The sequence below is a fragment of the Centrocercus urophasianus genome, unplaced genomic scaffold (assembly GCF_019232065.1).
Source record: "Centrocercus urophasianus isolate 14NV4802_14NV808 unplaced genomic scaffold, USGS_Curo_1.0 seq_60, whole genome shotgun sequence".
NCBI lineage: Eukaryota > Metazoa > Chordata > Aves > Galliformes > Phasianidae > Centrocercus > Centrocercus urophasianus.
Window position 1 is genome coordinate 202,350 of NW_024885200.1, and position 27,076 is coordinate 229,425.

The 27,076-nt window shown below is 51.4% G+C and overlaps 1 protein-coding gene across 1 annotated transcript; it reads right to left on the reverse strand.

Moving 5' to 3' along the window:
• Window positions 1–630: 630 nt before the first annotated feature.
• Window positions 631–25,266, reverse strand: CYSTM1 (cysteine rich transmembrane module containing 1). Its single transcript, XM_042836444.1, has 3 exons — window positions 25,167–25,266; window positions 17,709–17,950; window positions 631–1,128 (listed from the first exon to the last, which is right to left on the reverse strand). Exons 2-3 carry the CDS (start codon window positions 17,929–17,931, stop codon window positions 1,022–1,024), a joined length of 330 nt encoding a protein of 109 aa, XP_042692378.1. The 5' UTR covers window positions 17,932–17,950; window positions 25,167–25,266; the 3' UTR covers window positions 631–1,021.
• Window positions 25,267–27,076: the final 1,810 nt, after the last annotated feature.

A 27,076-nucleotide genomic window follows, 5' to 3' on the forward strand; every position in this document is an offset into this window, starting at 1 on the left:
GCATGACACAAGGGAAGGCTCTGACCTGCTTGCTGCAGTCCTGATTAAGCCCTCTCCAGCACTGTCAGCCCGATTTCTCCTCATCATATCAGGCAGTTTCTTAGCACTACATTAATCCATTGTTTCTTACCCACTTATTTACCTCTACTGCAGCCAAGACTCTGCAGCAGTGCCATGATGGAGCAGTGATGGATCAGCACACAGCTAGGAACTGCTGGTGCTGCCTCCTCTCAGCTCTCTGTCTTTCCAGGACCTGTCTGAGGGTCCCAGGTCCCAGCAGGGGCCCTTCCAAAATTATCTTCACCCTCTTAGCATGCCATAGCAGGAGAGGCCCTGAGGAAGCAGAGGGCTTGATGGGACAGCCCCACGCAGGGCAGTGGTCAGTACTGTCAGAAGCAGGCACTCCATCTTCCTCCTTCCCACCCTGGCTGCTTTCACTGCACTGCCACAGCTTACGCAAGAGATTTCTGCAGAAACCCCACAGATGCTGGGAGCAGCAGTGCCAGATGCTGTATGCCAGGCCCCAGCAAGGGGCAGAGGCACATATTTCTGCAGCAGAACTGCTCAAAGCTGAGTCCAGCATTGCTGCACTGCAGTCAGAGCACGCAGGAGGCTGAGAAGAGACAGTGATGGGGAAAGCACACCCTCTACGGGACAGATTTATTGAAACAATTGGGACTTAGCAAATAAAATCAACTGTTGGCTTTAATTATTGCGTATATCTTCTTTTCTAGGACTAGGAAAATTTCAACTGATAAATATTTCATCAGAATGCCTTTGGCTGAAATACACCATGAGCACATTCTTCAAAGTTACAACAAAAGTTTTAGAAATGTTAAAAAGGGATTTTCCTTTACTAAAATAAAGGAGTGCACCCCCCCACCCCAACAAGGCGCTAGGACTGACAGACAGGAACTCTTGGCTGTGCAAAGCAGAGCGTTGATTACAGTAACAGAAAGGAGTCAGGAAAGGAGTGGGGAGACTGCATAGCACTCGTGAAAGGTACGGCGGCTCTGGCGGCTCAGGTCAGCATGTCCCAGAGGCAGCAGCAGCAGAGCGCAGTCCAGCATGCCGTCAGGCAGGCGCTCTCCCCCGAGTCGTCCCTCCGCCTCTCCTCCACGACGTACACTGCGGGGACAGAAGAGCCATCAGTCGGTGCCCGAATGGCCGCGGCGCCCAGAGGTGGCCTACATCGTTCTGTAGCTTGGGAGCAGCCTCCAGCTCAGGAACAGGGACGGGAAAAATTAACTGAACATCAATTAAAGTAAATCTGGGTAGTGAGAAAGACAAACGTAATCTCAACACCTTTCCTCCCTCTCCCCAGCTCAGCACCACTGACCCCTCCGCCTCCTCTTCACTGCTCAGAGACAACGATGGTGAAGGGCAGCTGCAGTCAGCACACAGCAGTTCCCCCTTCACTTTGCTCTTCAGCCTCCCTGCATCTTCCCTTGCTCCTGCCAGGAGGTGCAAGCTGTGTAACTGCTTGTGCAAATGGGGAGCTGGGGTTGCTTCCCTGACCCTACAGAGCCACCGGTAGCTGTGGCCAGCAGGGACCTCCAGCTCCATCTGCCACATTCCCGGCTCAGGCAGGGAAACCCTGGTCAGGTGCCCAGGGCCACACACAGGCAGCTTCTGCACAGCTCCAAGGAGAACACTGCAGCCTCTCTGGCCAACCTGTGCCAGTGCTGGTTGCCAGAAGGAGCCTCCTGTTTGTGCCCACTGCCTCTTGTCCTGGCTCTGTCCTCTTTGCACCTGCCTTCAGGTGTTTATAGACAGTGATGAGATCCGTCTGAGCCATCTCTTTTCCAGGATCAACCGTCCCATCTCTCAGCCTTTCCTTGTAGGGGAAGTGCTCCAGCCCCTTCATCACCCTCACGGCCCTTCGTTAGCCTCTCTCCAGTAGCCCCACATCTGTCCTGGGCAGCCCAGAACTGGAGCCAGCTCTCCAGCTGTGGCCTCACAGGAGCTGAGCAGAGGGGCAGCACCACCTCCCTCCCCTGCTGGCAGCACCAGGCCTAACGCAGCCCGGGACACCTTTGGCCCTTGCAGCACAGGCGCACTGTTGACTCGTATTCACCTCAGGGTCCCCCCGCACCCCCAGGCCTTCCCTGCCAGGCTGCTTCCAGCCGGGTGCCCCACCGTGTCCTGGGGCCTGGGCTTGTTCCCCCCAGGGAGGGCTCTGCCCTCCCCCTTCCTGAGCTGCAGGAGCTTTGTGGCAGCCCATGGCTCCAGCCTGCCCGGGGCTCTCTGGACGGGGACACAATCTTTTCCTCAGTCTTCCTTTCATTATGATGTTCTTGGAGTAGCCCTTCTCAACATCCCTGTTCAGATTCATCTCTGCTAGGGCTTTAGCCTTCCTAACTTCATCCCTGGGTGCTCAGACAGTGTCTCAGTGTTCCGCCCAGGCTCTTTGTTCTTTCTTCTACGACTGTTCATCTCTGTAGCCTTCCTGGCACTTCTGCCTGACTTCCTGTTCTTAGGGATGGATCACTTTTGAGCTTGGAGGAGGTGACCCTCAGACATGAACCAGCTTGCTTGGGTCCCTCTGCCTTATCCGAGCAGACTCTTCTAAGCAGACCCTCAGAGGCCAAAGTCTGCTACCCAGACATCCAGGGTTGTGAGCTTACTGTGCACCACTCTCCCTGATCTAAGGAACATGAACTCCATCACCTCACAGTCACTGCAATCAAGGCTGCATTTGACCTTTATGTTCCAACAAAACCTGCTCTGCTGGCAGCTACCATCCATAAGATCACCTCTCCCCATCGGCTCCTGTCATCTGCAGAAGGATCTTATCATTAGTGCATTTCAGGAACCGGACTGCTTGCTTCCTGCTGCAGCAGATATTGGAGTGGTTGAAGTCCCCACGAGGACCAGAGCTGGTGAACATGAGGCTGCTCCTATCTGCCAATAGAGGGCCTCATCTGCCTGTTTTATGCGGTCAGGTGACTCATAGTAGACACCCGCTGTAATGTCACCTATCTCTATTTTCCCTTTAGTCTTAACCCATAAGCTCTTGGCTGACTGTTGATCCATGTCCACGCAAACCTCCATGCACTTCAGCTGTTCTCTCACATAGAGGGAAACTTCCACTTTTGCAGCCTGCCCTTCCATGGCAACACACCAGCCACAGCCACGGCAGCCACCCAACCACATCCCTGTGAGCACCATGGCAATGTTTGGCAGTGGGGGGCTGCAGAGTGCCCTCTATGAGCAGAGTCCAGCACTGCCCCATGTCAAAGCAGAGCTCCTGCTGCTCCCAAAGGGACCAGACACTGCCAGGGCTGCAGCATGAGTGACGCTAGGGAAGGCAGACTTAAGGAAGGGAAAAGGACTTCTCAGCTGTGGTATTTGAGGGAGAGGGGATGGGAAATGTGAGTGAAAGCCTTGCAGACACCCACGTCAGGGCAGGAGGAGGGCAGCATGTGCTGCAGGGCACGGAGCAGAGGTTCCCTGTAGCCCCAGCAAGGCCATGGCAGAGCAGGCTGTCCCCTGCAGTCCACAGGCACTGTGCAGAGAAGACGTCCATGTGCAGCAGGGGCAGAGAAATTGGTAGAGACTTAAGTGTTCTGGGTTGCCCACAGCCCCCACTCCTGGTTCTCGTGCACCACTCAGAAGAGGAGGTAGAAGATTGTGGATAGGAGTAAGGTGTTTTGGTTTGCTTTTAGTTCACACTGCTCTAGTCGTTATCAATAGGCAATAATTACATTAATCTCCCTTATGCTGAGTCTGTTTTTCCTATGACAATAACTGGTGAGTGAATTCCCTGTCCTTATCTCAACCTATGAGCCTTTTTTCCATTATATTTTCCACCTTCTGAGGAGGGAGAGTCAGAGTGGTATGGTGGTCCTTAGCTGCCCATCAGTGTTAAATCACTACATGCCAACAAGACTGTAGCCCTGCAACTGCACTCTGAATTTGGCTTGCTCATTCTCCATCCTACACGCACTTGAAGTGCTCTGGTCCTGTTCATTTCCATGTTGGTTGTTATGAAGGGGGGATGGAGCAGGCTGTCTGTGCTCCCAGCAAACGGTGCTGAGCAGCAGGAGCTGCCTTAAGTGCATTTTCCCAAAAGTGCCACCAACCTCACAGATGCACTCAGCTGTGCCCTGCAGTGAATTCATCACAGAACTTTGCCACCTCCACTCATATAAGGAGACAAAAGTCCCGGGAATGGAGTAAGAAGGCTTGGAAAAAAATGCAGGTGGGTTCCTTGCCACTGGGTCACTTTCATACACAAACAGAAATTTTAAATAAAGAAATTTAAAATAGAATTTTAGTACAAGTTGACAAGGACCAGAGGACACCAACTTGTATAGCTACAGTGCACTTGCGTTTATCTTTACTGGCAACACTGAGTCAGGTTGTTTCCTTTTGGTTCCTCTTCACTGAGCTTGGAGATCACACCTGAAACCACAGCACAGTTTGAAGGCAGGCACGTAACATTCCTTGGGTCTGTTTGTTATGCTCTGCATGAGACATACAGGCAGCCAGCGCTCCAGGTGGCTGAACGCACGGGGCTGACAAGCAGAGGTCTGGGCAGGAAAAGGTGCACCTTATCAGCCTGGTGATACTCCATCCTGCTACCACTGCACTTCAAAGGTGGGGCACAGAGCAGCAGAGCCCAGAAAAAAAACCAGATATGTACCCTCAGGCTACAGCCTGCATCCCCAGCCTCAGACAGCCCCCCTCTCACCAGATGCAATAACAGAGGAAGCATCTCCTGCCACACGGACACAGCACAGCCAAGCTCCAGCAGAGTGCCCACACGTCTCAGCCAAAGCACTACAATCCATTCTGCTCCTCTGTCCGTGACTTTACAGCTACATATGAGCACGCTGTTCCATTGAAAGCTGCCCTTGGCCCAGCAATGGCAGGGTGGAAGCAGGCAGCCACATTCTGTGCTGGCACCGGTGCGCCAAGTGCCCTGCTCCTCCAGGAACAGAGCCTGCCCGTGACCCTGCCACCCCTGCAGAGCTCACGCACACACCCACACCTCCTGTCCCTTGGGGTGAGGGGCCCGGGCAGCATGCAGCCATGGGGCCAGCGAGGGGAGGCTGCACGTGGGGCTGGGGCTGTGCTGCCAGAGTGCGCCACTGCAGCACAGAGCAGAACCAGGGCAACGAAGCCTGAGCCCGGCGTTCCGGGCCTTCTCCAGGGACCTCTTTCACTCCTTTATAAGGGTGGACCACACGCACATCCCCTCTAAAGGCGTGGCCTAAGAGCTGTGATGGGCGGCGAACCCTGCCCCACACCGTGCCTTTGTGCTGACACTGCCGCGGGACCACGCTATTCAGTAAGGAGAGTAGGTGAACAAGTTCAGCTTGGAAGGACTGAAGGAAGGAGCCGAGTTTCACGCTGGGAAAAGCCTTCAAGCTTTTTTTTTTTTTTTTTTTTTCTTTTTTTCTTTTTTTTCCTGTGGCAGATCCACAAGGTTTGAACTTTTTGGTGCCTTTGTTTCCTCTGAGAAGGGTTCCATTAGAATGAGCAAAGACAAAACATTAACAAGCAACCCAGTACAAAAAGATGACATGCAGTTCTTGAGCAGCACACACTGCCTGCTGAAGGGCACATAGGAAGGGCAAGAGCTCCTTGCCAGAATGGAAAACCCCATGGAAAAGGAGAGTCCTCAGCTCCTGCCGCCCCTTGGAGCCTGCAGCCGCGTCTCCCAGGCTGCTTGTGAAACTCCCAAAGCAGCTCCCAGTGCTGCGAGCAGAGGCAGTGCTGGAGGCCAGCTTGCTGCACAGTGCAGCTCGAGCTCTCCCGCTTCAGAGCAGGATCGGCGATGTACCCAGAGCCGAGGGCCATGCTGCCCCGAGACAACCAGATCTGCTCTGCACACGGGGAAGGAGGATGTGTTGGCAACCCTGGGGTTCTGTCAACTTGAAGGCAGCAGGCTGCCCGTCCTCTGGAGAACACCAGCAAGCACAGCACATCCTCTTGTGCCCCAGAAAAAGCTCTGCAGCACGTGACACTCCCAAATCTGATCCGTGTAAACTTACACTGCTTTGAAGGCACTGCCTTGCATCCCTTCAGCTGGGTGCTGGAACAGCTGGGATGGATGGTGCTCCCAGGCTGGCAGCACACAGCTGGTGCTTCACCCTGAGCAAGGGCAGGCCCTGCTCACCAGCAGCCCTGCATGGCACCTGCAGGCAGGAGGCCATGGCCCCACACTGTCACGCCAGGCAGGACATCTGCCCTGCCCGTTCCGAGCACACTGGGCTGCCTGCATGGCTGCTCCACATTCGGTTGCTTCAGTGTGAGGATGCAAAAAAGTTGCCGTTGTTAGAGTATCATTTGACAACTCCTTCGCTGCAGCACTCAAACCAATAAAGGGTTTATTGGTGTGTTTATAACTCACAAAGTATCCACTGTATGCAGTTTCACTGGAGGATAGCACTGCATAACCATCCCCGCCTCGAAGCAGAGCTGAAACGGCTGCCTGGGGAGGTTTATATACAGCAAGCTGCCCGGGACTGCAGGCATACAAGGAGAGTTTGCCTGAACTATTTACGTTTAATCCACCAGAAATTTTAAACTACAGCCAAGCGCTGAGGACGTAGTGACAAAGCATGTTCAAAGCACGCATTAAGTGCTCTTACGAAACGCTTGCTGAAATATTAAACAAAATGGCTTTCGCACATCTGGGCCCACACAATGGCAGCTCCCTGCTCCTGCTGCACGGTGATTTGTGCTGGATCATAGATGGATTCTGTTGCTCAGCACAAGTAGGCCAGTACCTCTCTGCTCCCATCCCTGCAAGTCAGTGCTGGCAGCTGCTGGAGCGGTGGGCATAAAGCTGGCAGCAGGCGGGCAGCTGCAGAGACTTCAACCATGCTGTATTACTGATGTTAAGGAGCTTTTTCTCAGCAACCAGCTGGGAGCAGGGCTCACTCTCAAGGTGAAGGCTGGCTCGTTATTCACTTGCAGCTATCAGCATGCATGGGGCAAAAAGCAGTTCAACAGAAGAGTAGATAAACCATTCCCAGCAAAGTCTCTCACTGAGCTAGAAACACCAGTTCAATGATTTTGGACACTGAGCAGCTGAACATCAGCTTCAAAGCGCTAAGACACAGTGAAAGCAAGGAAGGCAGAAGCACACCTCGTAGCCCCGCTCCTCCAGGACTGTGCATCGGCACCACTTTCAGTGCGTAGGATCCCCTATAAGCAGGGCACTCACAAGGCAGTGTAACAAACCCATACCCAAACCACAGCGTTAGTGACACAAGGCAATCGATGCCCTCCCAGATGACATCAGCCGGTGGCTTCCCAGCACTCCTACTGCTCAGCAGCTGTCTTTTAGCAGGGAGCAAGTCTGCTGCTGCAAGAACTGCTGACTAAAACCAACCCCCAAAACGTCACCTAGGGACCAGCTGTTTCTATATGCTTTGTGTCAGAAAGCGGAATGCCTCCCAGCTGCAGCCAGCCGGCTGTGGCACACCTTATGGGGACTTCATGAGCCCCTTCATGCCCAATAATAATTGCCCAAGGTCAGACACCCGAGGATCTCCCACACAGCACCAAAGTCTTCCCACTATAAGCATAAGCCCATGAGTGCTCTGGGACAGGTGGTCCAACTCACAGCACAGACAGAAGCGACTGTTTTCAGAGGCACTCGAGTTGTTTTTTTTTCTGTTTTCATTTCCTAGGTGTTGTCTGATTTTCAAAGGCTCAAATTTTTCCACTTCTACTGCTCTCTGTAGAATGGGATGGGACAGGGCGGAACTGAGAGGAACCTCCCACCTTCTAATCAACCTCAGCGACTGCAGACCACGATGAATCATGCTTGCCCCAAGTGGCAGCGCTCCCTGTAATCATGCAGTACCAGTCTGCGCAGTCCAATGCAAATACCTCCCACTCTGTTTTTAGAACAAATACTACAATACCTTGTTATTTCATGTACAGTCTCCTTTATCTTAAGCACACACATTTTCTTTCTGCTCATACCTCATTGATATGTTAATCATTAGCTCCAGAACGGAAAGGTGCCAGCACTGCTTTTCACCCAGTTTGGCATAAACCAAAACAGTGACCTTAGGCTCCGGTGCTCCTTACCCCAGCGCTTCGGGGAACCTACATGGATCGAGGCACAGTGCCACAAGCTCTTCCGACACACCCACACCTCGCTGCCACGGACACTGCTGCTCTGCTAAGGTACCAACTCACCAGCATGGCAAGTCCCTTGGAGAGCTGGGAGGACCACGAGCCCTTCCAAATGCTGCTTCATGCCTGAGGCCCCGGCCCTTGTTGAGGTACTTCAGGCACAGCACCTGGGCACTCAGCAAACCGCACCTCAGGCACCTACGAGCACGGCTGCCAGGGAGAAGGGAGGTGCTGCTCCTTCATCTCCAGCCACGGCCGCAGCACAGACCAGCTCAGCACTGCGCTGCTGCACGCATCAGGTGGCGCTGGGCGTGCCCCAGGAGGCGACCAGCAGTTACCGAGCACCACTGCTGCAGACTGCAAATCTCCAACATGATCTGCACAGCTGCTTGCCATAACGACAGCTGCTCGGAGCAGAAGCATTCATTAGTGCTCTGGGAGGAGAAAACATTCAGTAGAAAATGGACAATAAGATTTTCTGCATTTGTGACTAAAGCAGCTTTGTCACAAGCTGCTTCTGCATGAAGAGCTTTATTTTTGTTTGTTCAGACAGTCAGTGAAAAGCAACACTATTTTAACAGTGATTTCTGATGGTTAACAACTAGCTGCAGCTCATCGTTACTGTCTGTGCATCTGCAAAAGCCTTCAGCACACTGGTACTGAAGTTTTCTCAAAGTCCTTCCGTTCCAGATGGAGACAGAACAGAGGAAGTTAGTACAAGAGCATTACCAGCAGGGACGCAGACAGGGCAGTGACCAGAAATCCTGTGTTCCTGGGCCACCCCTTAGGATGTGCACTCCATAGGAAGGAAGACCCAACCAGAGCTCCCAGACTGCAGCACATCCTGCAGAAAATCCCATGCTGGCACCAAGCACAGAAGAAGGGGCTGCACCCCTGGGAAACAGGGGTCCTAGGCCTCCAGTCGGAACTGGCGTGTGGCTCACACCAGGGCTCCATTCCACCCCACACCTCCTCCCATGTCCACGGGGCCTCCTGGGCAGAGCTGGGGCACATACATGATGTCCAGCAGCTCCCTGGGCACAGAGCACCTTTCAGCATTCTCCTCCTTTCTGTGCTCCTTTTCTGTGGACACATGCTCAACAGCTCTGTGCCTGTCACATCACATTCCCTGGTCCCCCACCTCCATCCTGACCACAGGCTTTCACTGTATATGAGCTCTCCTTACCTACATCATTTTCAGATTTCAAGCAATGCCTTAGCAGACTCAACATCGGTCAGAGTCAGATGAAAATACACTTTTCAAGCCAAAAAGCTTCCAAAGTTGCAGAATGCTCAAGAAAGTTTCCCAGACCCCCAGCTCTGAGCCCAAGCAGCTCTGCTCCTTGAGCAGATGTCAAGTACTGCACAAGCTAGTGAGCACACTGACACATCCCCACATCACTGCAAGCTCACCCCACCAGGTGACCACATCCACCAGAACAGGAAAGTCTCTCCTCTCTGCTGCAAGCCTAAAAACTCCTTGCAGTCACCCTGAGAGCAGCTGATTGAGCTGTCAGGGAGCTGCACAGGCCACATGCTGCAGGACAATGACTACACAGCACACCAAGTGAGAACCCACCGGGGCCACACTGCACCAGGAAGGGTTCCACAGGGTTCCACAAGGTACTGCCCAGGAGCAGAGTATTGCTTTGGCAGCACGTATCCAGGCTCTGCAGGAGGCCAGCAGGCACCAACCAACTCCCCAAAGCACCACAGACTTGTCACACAGAATGCACTCAGGAGGTTCAGATAAAAATAAAATAAATATTTAAAACAAACAAACAAACAAAAACCAGGAGAGCATCAGAGAGGTCACGACTGGAGGCAGCCTAGGCTGCAGTGACCATGCCTTGGCGGAGTTTGTGATCCTGAAGAATGCAGGCCTGCCAAAAAGCAGAGTTAGGACCCTGTGCTTTAGGAGAGCAAACTTCCAGCTGCTCAAGGAACCGCTGAGTGGGATCCCCTGGGAAATGTGTCCTTAAGGGCATGGGCACAGAGCAGAGCTGGCAGCTCTTTAAGGGCACCCTTCTGAGAGCGCACCGGCTCTCCATGCCCCAGAAGTCGAGCAGGGGAGGCAGGCGACCGTGGTGGCTGTGCAAGGACCTGCAGCTGAAACTGCGGGAAAAGAGAGAAATACACAGACAGTGGAAGCAGGGTTGCGTATCCTGGGAGGAATGCAGGGCTGTTGTCCATGTGTATAGAGATAGGATTAGGAAAGCCCAGGCACAGATAGAGCTGAACTTGATGAGGGATGTGAAAGATAACAAGAAGGGGTTCTACAGGTACATGGGCAGGAGGACACAGGCCAAGGAGAGTGTTCCCCCTCTGATGAAAGGTTATGCGGAGCTGGCTTCGCCAGACATAGAAAAAGCTGAGGTGCTCAATGAGTGCTTTGCCTCAGTCTTCACAGGTAGTCAGGCTTCCTGTGTCTGCCAAGAACATGAGCCTCCAGATGATGGAATGGTTTCTGTCCCACTGTAACAGTGGAACAAGTCTGAATCCTCCTCATGAAACTGAATGTGTTTAAGTCCATGGGGCCGGATGATATCCATCCCAGGGGTCTGAATGAGCTGGCGGAGATGGTTGCCGAGCCACTCTCCATCATATTTGAAAAGTCATGGCTGCCTGGTCAAGTCCCCGGTGACTGGAAAAAGGGAATTGTTATCCCATTTTTAAGAAAGGGAGAAAGGAAGACCCAGGGAAGTGCAGGCTGGTGAGCCTCACCTCTGTGCCTGGGAAGATCATGGAGCAGATCCTCCTAGAAGCTGTGTTAAGTCACACGCGAGACAAAGAGGTGACTGGAGACAGCCAGCATGGCTTCAGCGAGGGCAGATCGTGCCTGACCAATCTGGTGCCCCTCTGTGATGGAGTGACAGCTTCTGTGGACAGGAGAAGGGCGATGGATGTCATTTACCTGGACTTGTACAAAGCTTTTGACATGGTCCCTTACCACATCCTTCTTGCTAAATTGGAGAGATGCAGATTTGAAGGCTGGACTGTTGGATGGATTAGGAACCGGCAGAGGGCTGTGATCAACAGCTTTGTGTCAGGGTGCAGGTGTCACAAGTGGTGCCCCTCAGCGGTCAGTCTTGGGACCGGTGCTCTTCAGCATCTTCATCACTGACAGGCAATGGCACCGAGTGCAGCCTCAGCAAGTTTGTGATGACATCAAGCTGAGCGGTGCAGTTGACACACTGGAAGGAAAGGCAGCATCCAGAGGGACAGGCTGGAGAAGTGGGCCCATGAAAATCTAATGAGATTCAATAAGGCCAAGTGAGGGGTGCTGCACTTAGGTCAGGGCAATCCCAGGTATTTATACAGACTGGGGAAAGACCTTCTTAAGAGCAGCTCTGCAGAGAAGGACTTGGGGGTCCTGGTGGACGAGAAGCTGGACACGAGCCAGCTGTATGTGCTCACAGTCCGGAAGGCCAGCTGTGTTCTGGGCTGCATTAAAAAGGGGTGGCCAGCAGAAGAGGGAGGTGATCGTCCCCCTCTGCTCGGCTCTTGTGAGGCCCCATCTGCAGCGCTGTGTCCAGGCCTGGGGCCCCCAGCACAGGAAAGACGTGGAGCTCTGGGAGCAGGTCCAGAGGAGGCACTGAGATGAGCAGAGGGCTGGAGCAGCTCTGCTGTGAGGAAAGGTTGAGGGAAGTGGGCCTGTTCAGCTTGCAGAACAGAAGGCTCTGGGGAGACACCATTGTGGCCTTCCAGTTCTTGAAGGGAGGTATAACGTGGAAGGGGAATGGCTGTTTACAACGGTAGATGATGACAGGACAAGGGAGAACGGTTTTAAACTGACAGGGGAGGTTTAGGTTGGATATTAGGAGGAAGTTTTTTCCCCCAGAGGGTGGTGAGGCACTGGAACAGGTTGCCCAAGGAGGCTGTGGATGCCCCATCCCTGCAGGCATTCAAAGCCAGGCTGGATGTGGCTCTGGGCAGCCTGGGCTGCTGGTTGGCGACCTGCACACAGCAGGGGGTTGGGACTGGATGAGCATTGTGCTCCTTTGCAACCCAGGCCATTCTGTGATGGACATGCAGAGAGACAGCCTGAGGAGCTCCTCACACTGCCTTCTAAGGAAACTTATTCTGGGGATGACGGAACTGAAAGGCATCTGGAGGGTGAGCTGGAGAAGCTGCAGCTCCTTCCTCTCAGCACTGACCTGCAAAGAGGAAGAACGCACAATTTGGCCTGCATGCTCTTGCAGCTGGCCAAACATTAGGAGGCAGGCTGCATCACTGAGCCTGCTGCTCTTATTACCCCAAGCATCACTGCTGCTCATCAACTTGCAGAAATCCTATTTCCCTGTGTATGCAATAGGTGAAATGCAGTGCTGAGCTCTGTTTGCCACCAGGAAGGTGGGCTGCTGCCAGAGCCTGGCTCCCACACCCAACGCAGTGTTATGGATCAATGGGGGAAACAAGTGAAAAGATGAGAGCTGGGCAAACGGCTAACATCAAACAGTGCCTTCACAGCTATGAATAAAGGATGTCATTCATACTTTGCTCTATTATGCTTCTTTTTAAAGCACATCATCAGTAATACTACTATACCACACCTCTAACTGAGAGTGAGAAAGAAGCACCTGCTGGTTATCACCTCTTCCCATGCACTGGCTGACATTGAATTAATGCTTTAATTAAAATACTGGTGGGGAAATGGGATAGGAGGGCGGCTCCAAAAGTCCAAAAGCACCTCTACAGCTAGAAATCAAGCTGTGTAGCTCCCATCCAAAAGCCAAGCCAGCCATGAGCCCTTGAAAGACACAGGTATACCACTGGAGACTGCCACCACAGAAATGCTGCTTTACCATCCGATTCTGACAGCATGTATATGCGATGACCTACATATAAATACCAGAAGGAAAACATCCAGATCCAAAGTGCCTCAACAGTTATTATTTCTACCTGTGGATCCACTGAAGCTGGATAATTGACTGCTTCTCCACATCAGCTCAGCAGAAGAGCCAACCCTGGAGCTTGCCCACACAGTACAATACCTTCAAGCATGAACATTAAAGCATAACAGGTTTCCTAGTTCTCAGTGTAAATAAACGAATCCTAGAATATGACTTGGAGTAGCTTAAACTGTAACATTAAGAAAACTCAGGTAGGGGAGCAGAATGTGCACTCAGGTGGCAAAACAGCACACAGCAGCCCTCCTGAGACCTGATTGGGAACACTGCTGGAGCTGAGCAGCCACACCACACCAGGCCAGCCTGCAACCTTTTGATTCAGTTACAGTGACAGTTTTTGCCGTAAGAGGTACAGATTTACAGCATCAGTGTAATGGATCTTTAAAAATCAGCTTTTTTCAGGCTATCAGTTCTATATGAGATGCTGCTGGAGGCAGCCATTAAGAGAAGCCCCACCAAGAGCTCTCTCAGAAGACTTCTATGAAGCTGTCACAGAACACAGGTCTGCCTTGTGTTAGATGGGCTGGTTGGGAAGAAGAACAACGGGGGCTCAGGGGAGGAATCAAGGAAAAGGAGAAGATTTGGCAGGAAAAAAAAAAAAAAAAAAAAAGAGTTGTAGCCTTGACTTCATTTTACACATTCATAAATGTTCTTTTACATAAGCAAACAATGTATTCCATTGAGAAATTACCCTTCACTTTATTTATTTTTTACCTGCTCTGTGGAACACACAGAACCACAAAGTGCTGAGTGTTACAACAGGGGCAGACGCAATAAAACCACACCTTGATGAAGACAGCGCCAGGAAGAAGCAAAGATCAAGCAAAAAAAATACATCAGTATCAATACTGTGATACACAGCATGACTGCTTTCTTCCAGAAACCAAAGTGCACTGCTCCAGCACGTGGGGCTCCTGCATGTTTTAGGGAAACAAAAATATGCTGAAGAGTACACACGCATCCCACATGCTAAAAATACTTGGCTCCTAGTTACAAGTAAAAGGCTTATTTTTATTTAAAAAATCCCCACTGACATGAATTTAGTTTGTGGGGTTTATATTTACAAGTGGCTAAAAATAGGCAGAAGGCCCCAGTGAAACTTCTCTCTCACATGTGCTCAACCTTATAGGCTTTTTCAGAATCACTTCTTCAGGCATGTTTATTGCTTCAGGAGCAACAAACCCAGAAGCTCCTCTTACGTTCACAAACCTACTGATAAATTCTGCTGTTGATATGCAATCTGAACTGTGAGCTACCCAGCTTAGGAAGATGCTCCAACCCACCTCTGTGCACCAGTTTACCTATGCACGAGGCATAAAAACAACCACCCCCCATCACTCTTTTTTGTACAATCTTGTCTGGAAGTTCCATCCTCACTCTTGACATATCTTCTACAATTTGCTTTTTTCTTTGGTAATTCAGCAAAACACTCATAGCGACCATAGCAGTTGTTACTGTGAAGTCCGCCTTTTTGACATCTGGACATCACCCCCAGATACAAAATGATGTGCTCCTTCCTTACAATGTGGGAGGTTAACACATTACAGGAGACACAGGCATACAGGTGCTAAGAATTGTATGGAAAACTCTGGATGCAAAACACACTTAAGCCCTGCTTTTGTTTAATGTCAGTCATGAGTCAGCAATAAGAACTTAATGGAGGGGAGCAACCTTACAATTTGCAGCTCGTTGTCATTAAAGTCTTTTAATTGCAACATCTTTGTCCCTTGCCATGGGACACCCTGCTCAAGCAGAGCTGCTGTGTACCAGCCAGCATCAGCTCAGCAGCGCACGGCTGCTTGCTCTCTGTCCCTAGGTGGGGTGGGGGAAAGAACAGCAAAGGTACAGGTGAGAACTCCTGGTGTAGATACAGGCAGTTTGCTGGGCAAAGCAATAGTAGCTGCATGCATGAGCGGGGTGCAAAGAACTCACTCGCTGCTTCCAACAGCAGGCAGACATTCACCACTGCCAGTGAAGCAGGACTTCTCGTGTGCAACTGTTTCTCAGGAAAAAAGCACTCCAAACAGCCCCCTCTCTTTCCCCCTCCCCAGCTTTTATTACTGATGCCATAAGGCGTGGAACTTCCCTTTGGCCAGTTTAGGTCAGCGCTGCCGCCCAGCACCACGCTGACAGGGCGGCTCAAGGAGCAGAACTGCCCTTGACTCAGCACAAGCACTGCTCTGCACCAGCTGCATTACTGTGCTGTCAGCACTCTTCTCACATACCCAAAGCACAGCATTGCAAGTTTCCACAGAGGCTGATAACTGTCTCAGCCAAACCTATTACAAGGGGGAGGGACCCGATGACCTCCAGAGGTCTCAGCCATTATGTGATTACATTCAATTCAGGAAAAGCAACACAAGACACCAACTCCCAAGTTTATCCTAGAAACCACATGGCTTCAGAAGCCAATTCTGAAACAAGATCTCCTAGATGGTTGGTTTGTGGGTTAACATGCAGAACAGCAGCTGTGTTTGCTGAGGTTTAATACAAAACTGTGCCTTCTGCAGCATAAGCCTTGGCTCTCGTTGGACAAATATTTCACTACTGGTCCTCTGCAACTTCCCAGCCAGTTTTTTGTGCTGGTTAAAAGGTGCCCGAGTCAGAGAGACCTGAACAAAACAGCTTTCAGTGCAGTTTCCTTACTGAGTCTGATACAGGATCCTTTCAGCATTCCAAGCAGCAGATCTGCCAAAGCAACAGGACACCTTTCCCTGCAGCTCCTACAGCATCCCTCTGTGACTACAGCAGCAAAGTGCTACTTGCAGTAAGCAAAGCCAGTTTTCTGCCTGAGAGACTAGGAAGTTTTTCCCTGAGAATGCACCCAGACATGGGTGTTAGGCACTGCAAACAAGGTGCATTTCCCAGGGAAAATCCTGGTTACTTCAAGTACGTGTGGCAGCAGCAGAAGGAAGCATCTCCACGCTGCTGCCTCCCCAGTCTGAGGCAGACCTTTGGAGAAGGAAACTTTTGCAGAGGAAGCTGAGCACATGCTGTTGTCTCTGAGGCCAGTAATCAAGAACACTGAAAAAACCGGTTCTTGAAAACATCCCTTCACAGTTCAGTCTGTCCACCCATGTGTGTCGACTCTGGATTCACCACAGTGGAAAAACTACTTGGAACTATCTCAAGTTCCAGTTTCCCACATAACAAGGGCCTTGAACATACTTTGTTGCAGTGCACTGTTCACTCAGAGCATCACACAGTGGTAAAGTAGCAGGGTACAGAAGACAGTTATCCCAAAAACACAGCACAAGCACATCAACTCCAATCCTGAGAAGGCCTCAAGCAGTAGCACACGTAGCCCCAGTGGTGTAGGACAGTATCTGGAGAATGACCTCAGTAAGTAACAGCTAAGGACAGCCTCAAATAGCAGAGAAGGCCTCAGAGGAATTTTCTGAGCCCTGACAACCTACCAGGTGACGTCAGCTCCAATTCCCACTCTATCAGCCCCAGTCTTTACAGCAATAGCAGTACCTGAACTGCTTAGCAGTGAAGCACTGACTGCGGTTTGACATAAGTGTTAGTTTCCTTTCCACTTCTGAGTCAGACCTCCTGTGACCACAACAGACACCTCCAGCACACAGAGCCTCTGTCTATTCTTCCTGAGGGCAGCTCCCACCTCAACCGCAGCTGTCAGACAGCACTTCTGTGATGCCCACATGAATTCCTACAGAGCAGACATGTCAGCAGCTCTGGCCACATCCTCCAGCATCCCAAGGCAGCCATAGGCACTTAAGGCTCTTCTCAACAGCTCAGGCCTGTCTGTAATATTCACTGCAGCAAAGGTATAGATGGTGCCTGGATTAGTACCATTATCACTGAGGAAACCTGAAACCAGACAGTGGAGTCGGTATGACAGAGTCTAGACCTCTCAGCACCTCCCTTCAGAAATTTGCAGGCATTGAGGAGATCTCCCTGAGCCTTCTCTTCCCCAAGCTGAAGGGTCCCAGCTCCTCCAGCTTCTCATCATACAAAAGATGACGCAGTTCCTTCCTTGTCTTTGTGGCCCTACTCTGACAATTCAAGCCTGCACCAGGCACAGCAATGAGCCCCAAGAGAGCTATGAGCATTCACATTAAATCAACATGCTATATTGAGAGGAAGTGGCACAGGGAAGGACCGGCTACCTACCAAGGTAAGTTACATTGTCCTCCTTCCCTTCTCTAGAAACCTGGTGGTTTTGTTCTGCACATCCCCTCCACCCCCTCGAAAAAGGGAAAACAACAACAACAACAATTATAGCTTCAGCAAAACACACAGAAATCCAGGAATTATTCCAGTGGCACACAAGATCACCTGGACAACTATGTCTAGGCTCAAGAAAATGGACAGATGTTAATTAAGTACTGCACACTTGAATATCAACAGCTCTAACTTTACAGCCTTCAGCTAAACTTTTATCAATCCAAAGACAGACAGAAGAGTTGTGGGAAACCTAGAGCCAGCAAAATGCGTGTACAACAAAGTCAGTGCAATGATTCCCTGGAGGGATCAGCATAAAGAACTTTCAGCAGTATCTTCAAAAGAATCAGAGAACTATTAGAGGCTTGGCTGCAAAAGATAGCAGTAAAACAAGATATAATCAGAACACCTCCCTCAAACAGGTTTCCAGCTCCACCAAAGGCTTCAAGGTCATGCATCTGTAAGACAGAAAGGGTCACAATCACCCTGCACCACTGCTGGTAGGCATACCTGTGTTTTTAGGCCCATCTGCATACACCGGTCCTGGAGGCGGAGGCGCATTTTGCCATCCATACGGCGGATAACCTTGATAGCCTGGCTGGCCTGGCGGGTACGGCCCCGCGGGCCCGGGTGGATAGCCAGGGTAGGGGCCAGGAGGGCCGCCCGGCTGCGGGGCATAGGGTGGGTAAGGGGCAGACGGGCCAGGGTAAGGTGGAGGATTTTCGTAGTTCATCTGGGACGCAGAATCTGTCCTGTAGAAAAAGGAAAACAAACAGAAGAGTTGGTTTGCTTTCACCCCAGCATACATACTCCATTTCAGACTGCTCTCCAGTGGACCAGAGTTTGACATAACAGACCTGAGAGTACCTGCTCAAGCAGCAAACTGATTTTTAACCCCATCACAGGACAGACCTGAGTTGAAGTGGTTTCTTTTAAGTGACATCAGTTCACAGCAGCAAGGAGAGCCGCTCTCCCATTTCCAGTCACACATTAGCCAATCACACAAGGAAATCTGCTACTACAAAGAAAATGTCTTCTGCTTCCCCTCATGACTAAACTGCTTTTAGGAGATATTTAAAAGTGATTACTTCACGCTTCTGTCAATATTACAACAGAAAAACGTACAGAAAAGCAGCCCATCCAGGACACACACCAGGTCGCCTCATCTCCAGCAGAAGAGCACTTCATTCAGGAACAGGACATTACATGTCTGCTAACTGTTACTAGCATCCAGACTCACTCCAGAACAAAGCTGTGCATGAAGAGTTTCCTGATGGTTGTGCAACCCAGCATATCACCTGCTCCCTCCAGCTCTGTGCAACCAATCCATTAAGCAGTCACAAACAATCAGGACCATGGGCTCACTCTCATTCAAAAAGCAACATTAGAAACACTTCAGGGACTTGAAGTTCACAAAACCTCTATAAAACATCTATTGCATTACTCAAGTCACAGCCATCGGAAGACAAGGCTGCCACCACAATGATGCAACTTCAGTTAGCCTCCAAATAGCATGACTGAGCAACACATCCCTTACACAAGGTTCCTGATACTTCTCTCTGCTTGAGAAACATAAGTGACCCCAAAGCCCTGTGCTAAGGAGCCTTCCTGGTTTCAGTAGCTCTCCCAGGCACGCAGCAAGGAAGTTCCCCCTTCACAAACCAGGCCAAAAGCAGGCAGCACGTCCTACAGCTCACTCAGGTGCAACACACTAGAGAATTGGTTCACCAAAGACCACTAATGTCCATATAACTTACAAACAGCCCTAAGGAGTGGCCAAACAAAAGTTCCAGTGGAAGAACGAGGCTGGAGCGAGTATGTGTGAGTAGAAGCAGGCAAATACCAGCATGGCACCACTTGGTGCCCCATGCCTAAGCCAGCCATGGGAACACAGGGCTGCCCCTGTGCTCAGAGAATGGGCCTGCAGCTCTGTGGCTGCACGAAGCAGGACGGCAGTTGCCCTTGTGGCTTTGTGTGTTTGCAACAGCAGCGGAGGCCCAGGGGAGGCCTGCTGTGTCCCACAGCCCTACAGCTTGCTCCCACATCAGCCTGGCACCCTGGAAACACACGCAGCACTCTGCGGTAGCACTCAGATCGCAATGCCCCCAGGTCCCAGCTGGCTGTAGCCATCACTACCAAGCTCCGGCAGTCATGTTCCTGCAAGGGAATTTGTCCCAAGGCACGTTTTCTGGAATACATTTTCCTCATCCCCACTTCCATTACTGGTTACTCTTCTCTATTTGCCCATTTCAAATTGCACGATAATATTTACTTTTCCTCCATTTTCATGAACCCACACACAAATTTACATGCCTAATAGCCCTATTCACCCACCAAGGTATGTGTTAGCAAGGCAGGGCCTTAAATCATTAAGCAGATTCCTTTCAGAGACATACTTGAGCTCCTACTCAAGCTTATTATCATGCATTGCTGTGGGCTCTCATCCTAAATTCCATGGAAGCTGCAACCAGGACTAACTGCTGAGAGCTTGCATCAGGAGTCATAGTTGTAGGTTTCCCAATAAGCACTTTGAAGACAAAGCTCTAAAGAAAGAGGCCAGCATGTCAAGCGAAGCTGTTAGTGTTCACAGCACACCAGGAAATCCCAGTAGGAAGAGCCAGGGCTGTGCTGTAGCCTTGCCTAATGTGAAACTTGAGTTCAGCACTAAATCCAGCAAACTCAGAACTCTCAGATGCCATTAAGCAGGTGTCCTGACTGCTGCTGCTGTACCAAGACATCATGAGTTTCACCATTTTCTTCAGATGCACACGACCCTATTCTTTCTCCCCTCCAAACCACTTTTTAAGAGATAAGCTTGCTAATATAGCATTACGTTTCCCTAAGCTCTCCTTGAACTTTTGTTCCATGCTGCCGAGCAAACACTGCTTACCCTATCCTAACAGAAGGGCAGGATTTGTAAACAGGCAGCTCATTGTGCCCCAGGAGGCTGCATTCTGGCTCCCTTAAGGGCTGGGAAGAAGTGAGAAAAAAAAAAAAATAAAGCTGAAGACCAAAATGTGAGTATGTAACGAATACAGTGTGTACATGCACACATACGTGCCTTGGGCAGCCTGATCCAGTGACTGTCAACACTGTCCACAGCAAGGGGCTGGAGCTCAGTCATCTTTAAGGTCCCTTCCAACCTAAGCCATTCTATGATTCTATGACATAGAGAGCCACATACAAACACAGACACAGGGTGGGAGGGAAGGTTTATACATAAGAACCACATTTCTTAAAATCTTAAGTCTTTCTACATCTGCAATCTTTGACTAACTGCAAATGGTGCAGACAGAAGCGTAATGCTTTGTGTACTGGCAAGTATTTTTTTTAACCTGTCCATTTTGGCAAGCACTACACTTCAGAGAAATAAATTTCACTGTTACACTTTTGAAAATATCCACTTCTTTCTGGTGGCTTTAAACTTCCTGCCTCCTATGAGATCAGCATCCCCTCAAAGCTGCTACAGAGCTCATCTGTTACCAATCTCTGGTTTCTCCATCTCCCTGAGAGAGCAAGCAGCCAGGGCAGGCCCTGCAGCTCCCCCAGAAGGCCCCTTAGCAGATTTGGTATTCCAGGTACCTCTTTTGGACTCAACACAATTCTAGCCCTATAAAGGAGACCAGCACGGATGTGTATCTAATTACCGGTGGTGACGACATTTTGACATCTCTGCCAAACTGAAAACAGTATGTACAAAATCTGCATTTTTGAGATACATGCGATCAGCATGGTACATCAAAGGTGCTAACCCACCTGCAAAGAAATACCAATCCTTACGAGCAGCTGGAGGTCTGAGTCTCCAAACACAATCTTCTATGAAAGCACATCAAGTAGGTAAAAAGCGGCATATAAGGGGTGACACAACAGTCTGACCTGCGTACTGAAGGCCTTCCACTGTATGGGAAAAAAGAGTTATTACCAGCTTTCAGGAAGCTTAGAAGCAAGAGCTGGCTTTTGTGACAGCAGAACAAGCACCACACTCCGTCTGCCGTTTGGGTCAGGAGGAATCACACTGCACACGGTGGGTATCGACCCAGCCGGGCTTCGCGCAGAGCGGCGCGAGGGCGCAGTGAGTGGCACAGCCCCAGCGGGGATGCAGCGCCCTGGCACAACCCACCCTGCCGACGCCGGCAGCACTAGGAAGCGGTTTGCCAATACAGAGCTCTAATGGAAAGTACATCGAACATCAACAACGCGGCTTTTGGCAACGAGCCTAGAATCTAAATGATATTTCATACAAACGGTATCCAAATGAAAAAAAACCACAAGTGGCTTTTAAATGGCACTGGTTCTGTGTTTCCCCCTTACCAGCTTCTATCCAAGCTCCACAGAGTGACTGCATCAAAGGCACATTAAGAATAAAAGGCACTGTTCCTCCTCGCCTGGCCCGTCCCGAGGCAGCAGTAACAGGACAGCAGCACTGCGCGGTCCTGCTCACAACCACGCTGCTTTCACAAATGCAGGCACAGGGAGAACTGAAAAGCCCAGCTTTGTGCTGTCAAAGGAAGAGCTTCAAAACACTGTTTTGTTCAAATCAATTTCCTCAGAGGGTCTCTGAGGGTAGAGGATACTCTTCGTGCAACAGGAAGAGGTGCATCTCCTCATCTTTATCCAAGCAGCTGCCAGAACTCCCCTAAACAACAACTCTGAGGCCACTCTGAAGGGCGGAAGCCACCACACCAGGCACCTCTGCTGGCTGAACCCCCTTAGGCCTGGATGAACAGCATTAATGAACAAGCATTAACAAGTGCCCAACTGGGTGCTGCGTTCTGCAGAGCCCTCAGAGCCCACTGAGGCACTGAGCCCTCTGCCCAGGGACAGGTGAGGCTGGCCCCGCGCCCTTCCAAATAGAGGGCTTCAACCCCTCCCACCTCTCCAGCCCCTTTACCCCTCATACTTTCTTAACAAAACCACACTGGCACATGGGCTTCCACGACACTTCGTGTTTATGCTGACAAGCTTCACTGCCTAGCTAACTGTTACAAACTGTTTTGAAGCTCTTCAGAATCTATTGAATGAAGCTATTCATCCCTTACTCCCTAATTTTCCTTCTTCCAAAATGCTGCCTACTGTATACCTACATGTTCTGCACAGCAAAAGTACCAGCATGAGACTGAAGAGCTGCTTGTGTAGTTTTGACAGTGAAGCTGCTAGAGGAAAAGAAGACCAAACCCAACATTCTGTTTCTGGTATCATGTGAGCTGTACCCTCACAGGGAAAAAGTTTCACATCTTTCAGACGTGATGAAAGGTTTTGAGAACATGTGATGTAACAGCACAGACCAGCAGCTGTGACAATGAGAAGCAGTGCAGCACAGATCCTCCAGTCTTACAAGCCAAGGCACTCAGTGCTCACACACCAGCTGAGCTCTGCCCTGTGGTGTGGCAAGACGCGTGAAAAAGAAAAGCCCTGTTTATGGAACACACAGCAGATACAAGTGTGAGTACTATGGTTTCAGGCCCTGAAAGCTTTCTTGTGCAATGCAGTTGTTCAGGTGCAATGTGCTACACCAGAGACAGCTCCAGAAATATCTAGTATATATGCTGCTCTGAAAGGGATGTATTGAGACTTTCTTAAGGCATAACAAATACAAAAACCAAAAATCACTGAGAACATCTGATTGTCAAGTTAAACCAGATTGCAAAGTAGACAAAAAAAAAACCTTTGTTGCTCCAATCGAAAAGAGAACAAGAAGCAAATAGCCTGACTGGCAAGGAGGTTAATAAGCACCTAAGATAGATAACACAATCCCATGCGTAATTCAGATGGTGCCCTGGCAGCAGCCTGGCGACAAAGCAGCAGTCCCCAGCACCGACACGCTGGTGGATTTAATGGAGGATGCTACCTGGGCTGCCTGACAACATCCCATTTTCTGAAGAAGTAACCATACTGAAGGGCAGTACACGGCTTCTTAAATAAAATAAAAGTAGGGTCATGCACACATTTCCTACATCTCTGATCTCCTTCCTCCAAAAATGGCTTTTCATAACAGGCCAGAAAATTGGATAGCACAAGCTTTCTTGCTTGCACTTTTTCCACATCACACATGCAGCTGTAACACAATGCTTTACTTAGCCTACAGGGGACGTACAAGAATCTTCTTTAATGGCTGCTGGTCACAGAGGACAAGCAACCACTTCTGAAGCAACACTCTCAAAGAGCCTTTGCCTTACAGCTTCTTCTGAATATACGATAGAGTAAGTCCAGGGCCATCAAGAGCTCACTAAACAATGCCTTTACAATGCATTATAACGCTGATGTCGAACGCATCTTTCTGACAAACAACAAAAAGAACCTGGAATAGTAATGACTGATGTAAGGGCTGCAGCCAGCCAGATCGATGGCAAAGCTAGAGCCTTCCCAGCACACCCTGCCAGCACCCAGCCCAATGCAGTGCAGTTGTGAAGCAGGAGTGTGCCCAAAGCCAAGAAAGGCACCCTGCCACACACCAGGACACTTCATCTGCAAGGCTGGGGGCAGGCAACAGTCCATGTGCTGGCTGCAGAATGCAGGATACCAGAGCTGCAGTAATGAGCATGTCTGAATGACTCAGGCTTCTCGCTGTCTTCCCCTCTTCCCAAAAATGACAGAGTGCTCCTCTCTGCTCATTGAGCCACAGGTTTTCAGCTGAGAAACAGGAAGTTAAGAGGCACAGCACACAGCTGATTGAGTAGAAAATATTGACATCAGAGGGGGATACATGAGCTCTGCTTGCTCAAGCACTGTCACTATACAAATGATCCTGGCTCCTTACAGCGTGGGCACAGACAACAGGCAACTGGAGGAAGGCAAATCCGTTTGCTGAAAACCTGGAGGTACACTAACTTGCTCTGCCCTTCTACAAAACAGGACATTAATCTGAACATGCACAGAACTACCCCAGAAAACAAGCAGTTCCTCTGCTAACTGCACACAAAGCCCCCAGGTAGTTCCCCATCATCACTCCAGGGCAATGCTAGAGATGCTGAACCTCATGATAGCAGGCACACCCGGGCTGTGAGCAGCAAGCTGCAGCCAAGCCTCGGTGCAACACCACCCAGTGCTGGGGCAGCTCCGTCCCAGCCCAGGGGGTGCAGGGTGCCACGGTCAGGCTGCACACAGAACTCAGTCCCTTCCAGGGCATTCCTCCATGACGAGAGCACCCAGCAGCGACTGCACTCCGCTCACAAACCCTTCGGGGAATGAGAAACCCGTAGTTTACAAAGACGGCCTTTATCAGGCACGGAGGAGGTGGTCCATAATGGTTAGTGCTGCACGAGTTCCAGTACTTGGGGAAAAAAAAAGAAAAAAAAAAAAAAAAAAAAAAAAACCACACAAAAAACCAACCAACACCGCTGTGCGCACTGCAGTGTAGTATGGAACGCACCGACCCCCGACTACCCCCGAAAATCACCGAGATCCGACCGCAACTTCGCGAGGTTCGCTCCGTGCCACACAGCAGCAGCGCCCCCGACTATCTCTGCACTCAATAACCGACGCGGCTGAGAGAAGCGCTTCCCGGCACAGGAGCAGCTCCACACGGCGCCGTCCCGCACGCTGCAGGGCACGGAGCCCGGCCGCCCGCCCGCCGTAAGCCGCCGCCTTCTCCCCCTGCCCCGGGTCGGGCCGAGCCCCGCTCGGGCGGTCCCTCCCGACGCCGTTCCCGTCACGGTCGCCGAGGGGCCGCGGCCGGGGGGGGCCGAGAGCCTCCTGCTCCCATCTCCCGTTTCACGGCGACATTCCGTTACCCGGAGCAGCTACGGGAAGGGGAAGCGCGGATCCAGCGCGACCGCAGCAGCCCCCGCGCGGCGCCGCCCTCCCCCCGGGCCCGCGGGCACCTCGCGGCCTTTACCCCGGCGGCGCAACCCCTCCGCCCCCCGCGGAGCCCGGCCGCGCCTCGGAGGAGCGGGGACGGCCCGAGGTCAGCGGCGGCACCGTGGCCTTCGGGACCCCGCGCAGCCGCTCCCGCCCCGCTCCCCGCCGTACCTGCGGCGCCGCCGCCTCACCCCGCACCTGCCGCGGGCGGTGACGCACCCAGAGCCGAACGAGCCCCCAGCCTTCCCCGAGCGGAGCCGGGCGCCGCCGAGGGGCGGTGCCTCCAGTGAGACCGCCCCGCGGGGGGGCGCGGCCCGGAGGGAGGGGCCGACGGGCGGCGGTGGCGTCGGCCGCGGGCGTTCCGGGTGGGGGTCCGGCGGCGCGGGGTGACGGCCGGCAGCTCGGCGTGAGGCCGCCCGCCGTTGTCCCCCAGCTCCCTCCGTGCAGCAGGGGCTCGGGAACGCGCAGTGCGTCACGGCTTTCCGTCACGGCCGACGGGAAACGTGCGTGAGAGCTCTAGGGAAAGCAGTGTAAAATAAACGAGGTCAGGGACGCGGTGGGTCAGGACTACGGGTCAGCGTCACATGAGCGCGACTCACGGGCTGCGAGGTACAGCGGTGCTGCGCTGGGAGCTGCGGACGGGGCCGCGCTCCGCCGCGCGGGGCAGAGTTCCATCCGCAGCTGCCGGGGCACTCGGGCCGCTGCGGCGCCGCGCTCCTAACGGGGTTCAGCCTGGGAGAAGCTGTGCAAATCCCCGAGCGCTGCCCTGCGCGTTTATTTGTGTATGCCTTGGTGAACGACGTGCCTGTCTGGCCTGTGCAGTTCGGCAGGTATACGTTGTTCCGCTGGTTAACGTTAAACTTACCTCGATTCTTTAGCGCCAATGGACACGCTCCATTGTCATGTTAAAAATTAACTTAGAAAGCACTTTGAAAAACACTGGCTTCATTAAAATGTTAAGATGACACTCGATATTTAAATCTGCTTTTAAATTACCCAGTTTGCATGCACTTCAGATATTGAAGTCCAGACTTCAATGCTACTATAATCCCTCTAATAGAAATTCTGTGTTTGTAGGTGAGAATACCCTGGAAACGAGGCTGGGATTTCACATTGTCCATCTCACCCCACACATCGGATTGGGATTTCGGTTCTCCAACCCAGTTCTCCATGGGATGGGAGGAGGTGGGACTCCTGGTGAACCAGGGCAGATGCAGTTTGCTCGCCCAGTTTCTGTTTTGGCACATCACAAGAAGTTACCTGAGCTCTGCAGGAGCCTCCTGCAGGCATAGCTGGAGTGTTCAGCTCCTGCCCCATGTGCATGCAATGTGGGCATTACTGAGTTGCAGCTGAGGGCAGAAATCTCCTGAGACACATTGATGTCATTACTTAAACACTCTGAGATGCTACAGGGCAGACAGGTTTTTGCTCCTACCAAAACAGCCCCTGCTGCCCCTTTCTTTTACCAGTGGATTTCTGTTGCGTATTGCATTTTCCTCCTGCTGGGAAAGGAAAGGAAATGTGAATTCAGCTTACTGGACAAACTCTGCTGCCTGCAAACTCTGGTTGAGCAAGATTTACCTTCCCTAGCCCTCCCCACCCTGGGTAAATCCAGAGGCTTTATAATCACAGCTTTTGTCTTTGTTGTTTATTTTGTTCAATCTTATTGTCCAGGAGATACAAGCAAGAAGGCATGGCTTGACCTTGTAGAGCACAAGTGCAAAAGCCGAGCTCACACAGCACTGCAAAGAAAATGAGAGGGAAAAACAGAGTGCAAGAGCATTGTGGAGAGAACTTGCTGCTGTTTGCTTGCCCCCATTCTTTTTGCATTTCCCATCTCTTTCCACACAGTCATTAGGTGAAACCTCTTGCAAAAGCCTTATGAAACACCCTGCTGGCTTGCAGGGTGGTAATGTGAGGCTGCAGGCACGGCCGCACTGCTTTGCCAGCCAGCTATCACATTTGGTGGAGGGGTCTGGAGGGCAGAAGGGCTGGAGTGAGACATCTGTATCTGCATTAGTGCCAGGTGGAGAGATCCTGGTCCAGCACTCCTGCCCTCTTCTTTGCTCTTCCCACACAGC